The sequence below is a fragment of the Ascidiella aspersa genome, chromosome 5, assembly GCF_963924565.1.
Source record: "Ascidiella aspersa chromosome 5, kaAscAspe10.2, whole genome shotgun sequence".
NCBI lineage: Eukaryota > Metazoa > Chordata > Ascidiacea > Phlebobranchia > Ascidiidae > Ascidiella > Ascidiella aspersa.
Genome location: NC_139451.1, coordinates 31,053,387 through 31,065,167, shown reverse-complemented (window position 1 = coordinate 31,065,167; position 11,781 = coordinate 31,053,387). Strand labels below are relative to the sequence as shown.

The 11,781-nt window shown below is 34.9% G+C and overlaps 1 protein-coding gene across 1 annotated transcript; it reads right to left on the bottom strand.

The window, feature by feature from the left end:
• Positions 1-2,952: 2,952 nt before the first annotated feature.
• On the bottom strand, positions 2,953-11,273 carry LOC146146322 (STE20-related kinase adapter protein alpha-like). The gene is made up of 10 exons (XM_083389739.1): positions 11,096-11,273; positions 10,226-10,347; positions 9,250-9,358; positions 8,720-8,843; positions 7,885-8,056; positions 7,348-7,452; positions 5,800-5,869; positions 5,521-5,588; positions 4,712-4,877; positions 2,953-3,526 (listed from the first exon to the last, which is right to left on the bottom strand). The coding sequence occupies exons 1-10, from the start codon at positions 11,145-11,147 to the stop codon at positions 3,441-3,443; spliced, it is 1,074 nt and encodes a 357-aa protein (XP_083245865.1). The 5' UTR covers positions 11,148-11,273; the 3' UTR covers positions 2,953-3,440.
• Between the last annotated feature and the right edge of the window lie 508 nt (positions 11,274-11,781).

The following is an 11,781-nucleotide window of genomic DNA, read 5'->3' as shown; positions in this document are numbered from 1 at the left end:
TTGCCTTTCCTGTCGATCGACGGTTTGCTGGCGTGGACATGACGTAAGACTAACGAAAAGTTTTCTACTGTCGTTTTTTACCGATCTTAGCGACTGCCAGCTGCCAACACGTTTTACCCCTTTTGTGGCCTTTCATAAAAAGAATTGTTGTTTGTGCTGGACTTTTTATATGAAATACTAAACGGATGTAATTTCACGAGTATTACCTCATTTTATTAATTTTTGTAGTAGATACAAAACCAGTTGTGTGACGTTTGGGGTACATTTTTTTCGTGAACGTTTTAGGTGCACTATCTGTTATAAAAACAACATTAGGTAAATCAAATAAGGGTTTTACATTAAAGTAACTAATAGTATTGGTTACACGACCATTATATTCTAATATTGTCTATATTTGTTACAAAGTTTGCTTCGTGACGATGTATATTTTAAGGTTTACACTTTTTACAAAATCACGGATTTTTTTAAAGTTTGTTTGGATATTTTAACATCATTATTGGTAGAATTGGGCTAAATTTAAAACATATATAAACATTTGCGCAATTTTTGCGCACATTTAAATTATGTTAAACTCTTTCGGCGTCGGTGTTTGAGAGCAGTTCATAACGCCACAAATTGTTCAAGCTCGTTTGCCTTTCTGGCCCAAGGATTAACCCAATAACCCCAGATATAAAATGACGTGTCCGTCCCAAGTGACGTAATAATTATATCGACCTGGGATGTTTTTTGATTACTTCTGGGACCTGTATTTTTCACGACAAGCGGAATACAGTGTAGATTGAATAAGTCAGGATCAACGTATAAGAAAATGGCAAATAAAGATTCATGGACACAGTTCGGAAAAAGACCAAAATAGGACAAAATAGTCGTAATAAAGTGTAAATCGGTATGAGCTTGGTCCTAAATTCGTCAGAATAAGGCCCCTTGTTATACAACTACAACCCCTAAGTACTTACAAGTCTCTTAATAATTTTAACCCTAACCCAATTTTTAACCCCTAACATTACCCGCCAATAACTCCAAACTGGGATAAAAGTTCCATACCAAAAGAGACGGCGCCGGTAAACTAAGGCGTCCAAAGGTCGAGACCAGAACGGCCGATTGCCGCCAATCGTCCCATACCTTCTCCGTACAGTTTCAGGCGTTATTTGTCAGTTTAAGCCTTATTTCTATGAATTTAAGGCCTATTCCGACAGGTTTAGGTCTTCTTCAGACGATGTAGAGTAGCTGTTATTCTGTAGTGGATATGACTGTGTATTGGTCTTTATTATGTCGTTGGTCTTAATACTGCTATGCTAATAAAATTATTCTGCTTTGTTGTTCTTATTGTGCGTTCCGGGATGTCTGTGCTGTTTTGAGACGAGTAAAGATTATAACAAAGTGTACATTTACCGCATAGTGTTATTATATTTAGTTAAACTAGCTTAAAACGTACCAAATAAGAGTGCAAGTTATTTTTGTATTGGTGGGTTGAATGTTTGCTGTTGGATTAGTTTAAATTTATCCTAAAGCGACCTTGTTGTGTAATTTTTTTTGTGAAACGAACCTTCGTCTTCAAGCTTTTCAGTTTTACAAAGAATTACCATTCTTTTTTCGATCAAGTTTATTGTCACAGTGAATTTTCAAAACTCGCAAGACAACAACAACAACAACAACAACATTCAACAGCAACAGCACAGGCAATGAGTTGAATCAGGGTTTTCCCCCATTTTTCCGCATATGTACAAAAAAAAACGAAAATTCTTGCTGTAAATCGGCAGTTGGGATGTCCGATACTTGTTACTCGATATTTTAAACAAAAGTATCGCAATTCGACCAATATCAAATGACGTCATCAATATGCTTTAACCAGCAAAGCAGATGAAACAAAACGTTGAAGGCATCAATTTTCAGGTAATTAGGCCAAAATTAGCTTTGGAGTTAACAAGTTTAGTTGCTTCGTGTTGTTAACCTATATTAATTCCTAACTTTTCAACTTTCAAGACATAAATCGCTAGATTACAAACCATGGCTTAATTTTTTGTAATAATTTGGCCACGCTGGTATCGGGCGATAAAGATGCTAACACTTGGCATAGAGCAGTGGTTCTTAACCTTTGGTAACCGGTCGAACCCCAAATTTTCGCTCAGTATTCGTTTCTTCCTCCGAGCAGCTGAAACTAGGCATATTCAAATTATAAACTTGCATTTATATAGGTTAAATTGGCCAAACTTTCAATTTATAACGTTACATGGCATCTTGGCACATGAAATTCGAATTTAGCTTGAAATAACAGCATTTATGTTTTAGAGAACGTTCTTGTTTTAGAGAAGGCCGAACCCTTGAAACAGCTGCTTCGGTCGAACCTAGGTTAAGAACCACTGGCAAAGGGTATCGGCTGCGATCCGATATTATCGGAAACTCCAAATCGACAGCAAAACACAAAAAACACGGCACAGCACAGGTTCAGGCATAAGCACGAGTGAATACAAATCAACGGCAGCTGTTAGTTTACAATTGAACTTCTAGATGAAGAAATTAAAGCGCAAAAAGCTGATAAACGCAGAATCGGGGAAACGATTCGATTTAAATCACAGGCGTAAATTTTAGCGACCATTTATTAACTGCAAACAGAGAAAAAACACAGAAATTGAATAAAAAGTTTTTTTTTTCATTAAGCACAAACAAACAGCAGAGTAACCGCGCATTAATCTGAAGAGATAAATTCATAGAACCTAAATTCAATCTCTATGACTATAGTTGTTGGGAATTCATTTCCCAAACAATAAAAGTATCTATCCATCTTTTGAATTTTTTGACAAAAGTGTCCTTTACGAGGTCGCTAGAAAAGAGTTTTAAACTTTACGTTTTTACCGAGCTCAGACAATTAGTTTCAAGAAATCACGAAAAATCAATTATAGATTCTTTTACCAAAATCGCGTGCCAAAAAAATTATTGCTTTCCGTCATTTTGATATTCGAGACTTCAATTTCCTAACAAGCCCAAATTAATAATATTACGGTAATATTACAAAAACAGCCACAAATGGGGCGACACAGTAGAAATTCATTGAAACTAGAAAAGGACAATGCTGTTTGGGACAAGTTCATTTTTTCATTTTTTTTTGCTTCGGACAAAAATCGGTGTAAAACATGCCATGGCAAACCAAAAAAGAATACGAGGAAAAACAAGACATGCCCCGAAAAATAATTCATTGAAACTAGGAAAGGACAATGCTGTTACAAGTTCATTTTTTAGTGTGAACTGATGTGATTAAAAAAATTCAAACAAAATAAAATATAAGTCAATTTAAATACTTTTCAAAGAAAAAAAAATTGATTTTTTGTTATTAAGATTTTCTGAGTTATGCCAAGCATTTAGGCATGACGTAAGCATTTTATGGCTTCACAGCGCCACCGTGCGGCAATATTATAAAGGTTTTATCGTGACTGAGAAGCAGGTCAGTTTTCTTCTTCGGGAAAATCCCACGAGATTTCTTTCGGGGTCATGACCTCATGTTGTAAATCACTTACAGCGTTGATTGAATCTGCGACAAAAATGATAATTTCATGACGGTGGTCTTTAACCGGATAACTGTGGGGTTTGTGTCCTGGCATTTTTTTTCTAATTAAGACCGGGTTTTTTTGGCCAGTAAAATATTAAAATTATTATTTATACTGACACTTTAACCTATTACCTGTCCTACACCATAACCGAAAAGGCGAAAATGTTGACTTTTCTGCCGACGCGCAAGTGGCGGCACCAAAAAAAAAACTGCGACAAAAATTTAGAGGATACTGGATAATACACAGATTGAACAAAAATTCAGAGGATATTTAAAGACTGTTAAAAAACACACACGGGCACAAAGGGTTAATCAGTTTTCAGAATTAAAAAAAAAGATCATTTTGTGATTAAAAATAACTTTTTTCTGTAGAATAGCAAGCAAGTAATATGCTTTTTTTGGTATTTATAGTCTACGGGGAAATCCTTACATACAAAAGTGTTTTAGGTGATCAATACATTTTTGCTTGGGAGAGAAATCTAACCTATTTAACGAAAAATAAAAAATATTTAGAGCTAAACTGTTTATTTTGTAATTGCCGCTAAGCACCGGAAGCCATTGCAGACTCTTCACCGAATCTGTCGATCAATGATGCAAGCAGGGCAGACTAAAAAAACAACTAGTCTGGTTGTTGTTTTTCTAGCCTGCCCTGCTTACATCATTGATCGACAGATTCGGTGAGTCTGCAATCGCTTTCGGCATCTAATGATACGTAAGCCGTAATCGTTGGTCAAAAAGCAGCTTCATAAGGGCTAGATTTCAGTTGTAAACACACATATGTGTGTTCATGTTTCATTAGATATGCTATATAAATAATTTTTTTAATTCCAAAAAAAAATGTTTAGTTGAAAATGCGTCGAAACACGCAAAATAACAAATTTCTTGCAGAAACACACCAAACAATTATTAGGATATCGTTTTATACTATTTTCATTTTGAATTCTAATAAAAAAAAACTTAATTTTAGACCCGAAAAGTCTTGGAATTGTTTAAAGTGTGAGACAACCGTGTGTTTGGGAGTTCAACTTGTTCCAAGTACTTACATACATAAAACTCGCCTTAAATGCGAGCATTAAATCAAATTCGTATTACGTTCCACCTGAGTTAAGTTAGTCAATCAAACTGCATCGTGTTATCTGCGCTCAACCAATCAAATCGCTTTCTCACCTTTGTCTTGCGTCACTAATGACGTCATTGGTACTAGGGGGAGCAGGTGCGGCTTGAGGTCGAATTCACCCCCAGGGGCCGGTATCTGGGCGAAGAAGGGGTCCCCTAAGGCCTGGGTAGTGGTGGGGCGCGATGCTGGGTCAAGATGTAAGCAGGCGAACACGAACTAAAATTTGAGTATTTTTGATATATTTTAATAATAAATCGACTGATATCACATTAAAAAAAAAACAAAAAAACTGAATAGTAATGAAAAGAATTCGGGAATACATTTGTGACAAAATCAGATGTTTGTGGCAACGTTATAACCTTAAGTCCTAAACCCACACAAACCCAACTGACATTTGAAATGATTAAGTAACAAGAAGAATTTTATCATTTATAAAAAAACGTCCAAACATAGATAAAAAAACTCATAGTTAAAAACATGAGTAAAAACAGGATCAGACGTTTTGTTTAGAAGGAAAATATATTTCGCCAAGTGGCATCATCAGTTCCTGTAAGAGTACATATAATAAATAAATAAATAAAATCAGGGCGCAGCCAATAACAAACCAATAAAAGAACAAAACGTCTGATCCTGTTTTTACTCATGTTTTGAACTATGAGTTTTACTTGTTAATATACGCGTCAGCGGAGCAGTGATCGACTGGCTAAAACCTGCCGCCGATGGTTTTGGATTCAATAAAGATACACCCTAATGTAGATGGGGCAATGTTTATTATGCATATTGACTCGCTTGACAAAGGAAAAAAGGTTTCAAGCTATTCGCTAAAAAAATAAATGTCAAAAATGTGAAACAAACAAACCTTGTGAAAAGCATCTGAGAACTTGCGCGACCTTGATGCGATCTGATGCTCGTTTTTGTCAATTCCATCTGAATGGAATTTTTTGGGTTATTTATTTTGCAACTCCACTAAATAAGTAGTGGGATATTATATTGTAATATAACTTAGTTCGTTTTTTATCGGAGTCGGACAGGGGTCGTCGTTAACGGGTTGTAGAGCCGGGTCTCAGAAGTCGGACTCAGTTTATTTTTTTGGCCGGTGTTAACGGACTCCGCAGTCTCTGGTTAAGCGCAGGCCTACCTTCAGGTGCTGGAACGGTGGTTTCATCAAGTAAACATGGAACAGTTCCGTTCAACTTCTCGTACAACATCTGACAAAAAAATAAAAAAGTATTACATTTAAAAGTACCTCGAAAACACTACGTAATTACCAGAACTATAGACGCCCGACTTTTGTTTTTTTTAGAGGGTTGCTGAAATTTAGGCAACGTTGCTAATAATAGTTCATCTTGTATGTCCATTAGCTGGGCAATCCGTTAACCTAACACCACAATAAATGTGGGATTTTATCTTTATTATTAGCGTCTTTATATAATATCAAGATGCCACTGAAGGGATTTGGACCAATTCTTACATTGGTTGTTACCAAATATATAATTTTATAAGTTTATCGGGCTAAACTGCCACTACACCAGTGGTTCTTAACCAGGGTTCGATCAAACCCTTGAGGTTCGGCGAAGCTGTTTCAAGGGTTCGACGAGAACGTCCTCTGAAACAGAAATGCTGTTATTTCAAGCTAAATTCGAATCTATTTTTTGTGCCAAGGTGTCATGTAACCTTTTAAATTGAAAATTCGGCCAATTCAACCTATATATAAATGCAAGTTCATAATTTGATTATGCCCAGTTTCACTTGCATATTAGCGCACGGGTTGGCTACAGAACAACAGGTGTTTTAAGATTAAATGTTTTATGACGTCATGTTTGAGTCATCCATGACAACTTTTATGTTCCCCCGAAACAAAAATCCTGAATCCGGCCAATTTGCTGGCAAACATAAGGGGAAGAAAGAAATACTGAGCGAAAATTTGGGGTTGGACGAAAGCTTGCAGAATAACATGTGGGTTCGACACGTTGTCAAAGGTTAAGAACCACTGCACTACACCAACATATAGGCAATTTAGAAACGGTCATTTGTTCAACAAACCCTGCTAATACATAGCCACATATTAGCTTCAAATTGCCTGTACTTGCTTTTTGCTACGATAAACCATCAGTTTAGCTTCTAGTAGTTAGGTGGTTCTCAAACATATTTTCTTGCGATACCTTATAAAAGTTTGTGGGACTTGCGACGCAATAAGCAACAGGTATTTTACTAACTTTTACCAAAATTCGTACACGAAAGCTGAAATATTACTTTGTTTGTTGAAGAAAATCATAATCCATATATGATAGATACAAAACGGAATTAATTTATTTTGTTAGAAAATCTACGCTTAAATAAACTTTTAAAAGTATTAACAATTATTTAAAACACTGAAACTAATTTGTTATAACATAACAGAGAAGACATAATAAAATTCCAACGAAGGTATTGTTCCACATAGAAACTAAAAATGCTTGAACAGAAATTCCCTATTTAAATAAATGGACGTTTAGTTTAAAATGTAATCAGCAATTTTGATTTATGTAAATTATGAAGAAAATGCTGTAAAATAGCAAAAAAAAAATGCGAACGACACACAGTTAGATAACCCCAGTATTAGTTTAACAATATAAACACGGCTCTCCCTATTTATCTTTTTTATGTTTTGGCAATATTATTAGTGGAAAGTCAAAGGCAAAGTTACCTTGGTGGCGGGCATGTCAGTGAAAGGAGCATGTCCATTTGCGAGTTCACAAGCTGTTATGCCGATGCTGTAGATGTCAGATTGCGAGCAATACCCCGCCATGTTCTGAAAAGATAAGACTCATTGTTAGGTTAATGTTCCGATTTTTATTCTGACGTAGTCAATTTAGTGTTATTTTATAAATTAATTAGAAAACAGTTAGAATATCCAAGCATATACAGAAATAGGTATTATTTTGGAAGTTTCGAAAAAACTCTTTATTCATTTTTAACATCTGTATGGGCTTTAATTGCCTTATTATGTCTTACTACAACCTCCAAACATCATGCTTCAAATTTAGCAAATGTATGCCAAAACAAACCACAACATTTACATTTGATATATAATTGTATACTAGGTCATTCATCAAGTGTCCTGAATAATACACCAAACATTTCACGAACCATGTTTTTTTTCTTATTTAAAAAAAAAAATTGCAAAGATAACATATTGAATATATACAACACTGATGACACCAACTTAGTACCTAAGGATTACCTGTTTTAATATTTCTGGGCTTAACCATGGCAGTAGCATTACATCGTGTTTGGGATAATCAAAAACCTTCCTCGGGCGATAGTTTTTGTCAAGAAATGTGATGCTGTTTCTATGTCCGGCCAATTTAACGCTGCCATCGTCAGACACAAGAATATGGCCGGCTTTAACATTCCTACACAAAAATAAACACCACATATAATTAACTGAAGAGGGATATATGAGAGTGTCACAAAGTGCTACAACTTTTGGGTTTCTAGAACGTATTGCATCCCTATCCAAAATATGGCTTAAACTATTGTGAGAAAATGCAGTGAAGCCTTATCAAATTACTTTTTCACTGGCTTTCTAAATAAATAAATACTAGTACAGTGTTCATGGTTTGTTAGGCCAGAAGAAAAAAAATATGGTGAGCGAAACCAACACATTTAGCATATTTTACTAAATTTGAATATAAAGGCACTATTTTGTAATAAAACTATACATGACTCGCATTAATTGTGTAAATAGTGTGATTACTTCGAGGTTTCCAAATTGTAGGGGTCAGAATGGAACATTTAGTTGTAACACCCTTTTTGAGATTAACTTGTCAAGACTGACTGCACTGCGCTGTATATAACTTTAACAAATGCATTCAGTAGCAGACAAGGAAAAGTGTACTGTTTGTTGAACTTACAGAGTAGAAGAAAGCTTGTTTTTTCTAAATTAAAACTTTTGGCAGAGTTTGGTGATAACAAGCCAGCGTTATTTTTCGCACAGCAAACATTTATAAGGTAATAACATTTTTTTCTATAAACTAAAAGGTAAGTTACCTTTTAAATAACTAGCACAAACTAACCTGTGGATGAAGCCAAGTTGATGAATGTATTCCAAAGCTTTCAAAATCTCTCTTAAGATGTAGGAAATTACAATCTCCTTGAGACCGTATTTGAATTGAGCCTCGATAAGATCCAAACATGAACCTTTTATTTAAAAAACACAGTTAATATATCAGTTTCATTAAGGATCTATGTTCCATTTAATTTCAGGAAGATGTAGATGTGGACCTAACTTCATTTATTCTAACTCAAAATGGTAAAGAAGTTAATTGAAACGTCTATCTTAAATTAATTTTGCAAGTATTTTTTAATTATAATTAGTTTCTTTTTTCATCTAGAGATTTTGGCTTTCATAGATATTTGGGCCAACAAAGCAATTACACCAATTCGCTTGGACATCCTCTTAATTTCAACTAAAAACTATATTTTTTACAAGTTTTCAATGTTGTTTTTTATTATATAAAAAAAAACTATTTTTGAGCTGGCATAGCACAATCATAGTAAATATGCCTAGTTGAACTTACTGCTATTTTAAACACAAGCAACTTACCAAAAGACATCATTTTGGTAACAACATACAAAGTTCTTGCATTGACGAAAACACTTTCATGGATTTGGATGTTAGGATGCTTGAAGTTTTGAGATACCAACAATTCATGCTAAGAAAAATGTTTAAATTTATAGACCCAAAAATAAATATTTAATAGATTGCCAAGGTAATATATATGCCTCTCAAAAAATGTATGTCACCAAACAAAATTCTAAACAACAGGATTTTACTAGTAATTTCTGGGTTGGCAGTTTAAAAATATCGTAGGATTAAAGGCCCGTTTACACTACAGCTGCACTGAGCGGAGCTGAGCTGCACTGGGCGTGAAATTGTTTTCACTACAGCTGCAGTGAGCTGCGCTGGGCGTAAAAATCGCAAAACGTAATGTTTTTCTATAGTTGCACTGGGCTTGAGTTTAGCAAAGCGTGGAAATCGCTCCAAAGCGTTTTTTTTTTCAGCTGCACGGGGCTTGAGTTTAGCAAAGCGTAACTTTAAGCTAGCTGCAGCTGCTGCACGGGGCTTGAGTTTAGCAAAGCGTAACTTTAAGCTAGCTGCAGCTGCTGCACGGGGCTTGAGTTTAGCAAAGCGTGATACGCTCGCCACAATAGAATTTAAATGCAAATTACGCCCAGCGCAGCTCAGTGCAGCTGTACTGTAAACGGGCCTTAAATCCTGAACATAAACAAAAAGTTGACTTAGAAGCAAAGTTATCAGATGGTGTAATAGATTTTGAGACTTCACTGTTCAAACTCTATTTTATGGAATGTTTGGATAGATCTTAAATATTCAGGTGTGTAATTAATGTATGAAATCATTCAACAAAGCAATCACAAATTCAAACTTGGTAAATTTTCTTTAAATGTATTTGTTTAATTTAACACACTATGTGTGCACTAAGATATTTAAAAAAATTGGCTTGCTTGTGTAACAAATAGACTAAAAGACAGAAACATATTATTAAAAAGGCAAATGATACCTGAATAAAAGTGAAGCACAGACTAGAGCATGATTCAAGATTTGTTGCGCGAATAGCTTTTAACTTTTCAGACTTTTGATGCTTTGCAAGGTAAATTGCGGTTGGCGAAAATGAGCTTTTTCCTGCAAGCCATTAGGTAAATGTAAATATAAAACATTTTCAAGTAGTAATGTCTTTAAGAGTATTTTTTATCTTTAGACCAGATTGGAAACTTTAGATATTTTTTTAGACTTGACAATTTGGAATAAGTAACTTCCCAATTATATTACGCTTTTTTAACATGTTTGTAAAATGGGCGCTGGTCTAGAATCCTACCACAGCTATTAAATCAACGCACAATATTTGGTTCAGGGTGCGAGTTAGCGTATCTTTATTTAATTATAATACTTCACCCACCCTAACCCAAATAATGTGCGTTGTGGTAGGATTCTAGACAGGCGCGGTAAAATGTTACTTTAAACAACAGCAATACATTTGGTTGCCAATTAATGCACTCTATAATTAAAAATCAATAAACCGCACAAAAATGGGCACTGGTCTAGAATCCTACCACAGTTCTAAAATCAACGCACAAAATTTGAGTTAGGTTGCGGGTTAGCGTTTGGGTGTGGGTGGGTCAAGTATTATTATATTCTTTATTTAATAATAATACTTGACCCACCTTTACCCAAACGCTAACCCGCAACCTAACCCAAATAATGCGCGTTGTGGTAGGATTCTAGACCAGCGCCCAAAAATGTAACGTATGACAGATTTTATAGTTTTTTTTAACATATGCTGCTAAAGGTGAGAATATTAGAAGAAACAACGAGAATTGCTACTATATAGACACAAATCAAAACATTAAATGCTTTTAAATCTACATCTTACCGATTAGTTGCAACAAATTGAAGTCAGAAATCGAGGGAATGTAACTTGACATCGTCAGAAGCCATAAACAGATGTCGGGGGTTCTTAAGAGTCCAAACGGGTTAAGAAATATTTACAAAACTACAAATACACAAAGTTAAAAAGTTTATTTAATGGCAATAATAATATAAGATCACAGACAAATTAACGTAGTATGTCAAAAACATTGTGTTCGACACGCTCGGGCGATTCTTAAGGAAAGTATCTTGTGCAAAATTATTACTAACATTTGATGTTTGTGTTTAGGCAATGTTATTATATTTGGAATCAAGGTACCGGTAATATAGTATTATTGGTTTGGTTTAATATGACCAGATGACTGAAAATTTAGTTTATTGTTGTTTTGTGGTAAAATGATGTTGTGTGGAAACGAAATGTTCTGGTTCATTAGAGAAAGAAATCAGCAATAATAAAAATCAACCAACAAAGTTAGCTACCTACTTTTTTTTGGACTGTTGTTTACGGGAATTGCAGAAATTTATTTGTTGTTTAAACAATACAAAGAGTTGATGGGTCACGATCTAAAATTGGGTCGCCGTTTAATTTGGTTGGGTCACCAACTGCGGTAGTTCACAAGGTAAGATTTATTGAGATTGGTTGTGAACCAGATTTCTCCAGTATTTGAAAAACCTGCGTAAAGACATGGC

Bases quoted from the DNA above. Each gene is read 5' to 3' on its own strand.
- LOC146146322 (XM_083389739.1), bottom strand. From the start codon at position 11,147: ATGTCAAGTTACATTCCCTCGATTTCTGACTTCAATTTGTTGCAACTA. The intron at 10,348-11,095 runs GTAAGATGTAGA...AATGGCTTGCAG, and splicing joins CAATTTGTTGCAACTAATCG to GAAAAAGCTCATTTTCGCCA. The intron at 8,057-8,719 runs GTTAGTTTGTGC...ATTTTTGTGTAG, and splicing joins CAACTTGGCTTCATCCACAG to GAATGTTAAAGCCGGCCATA.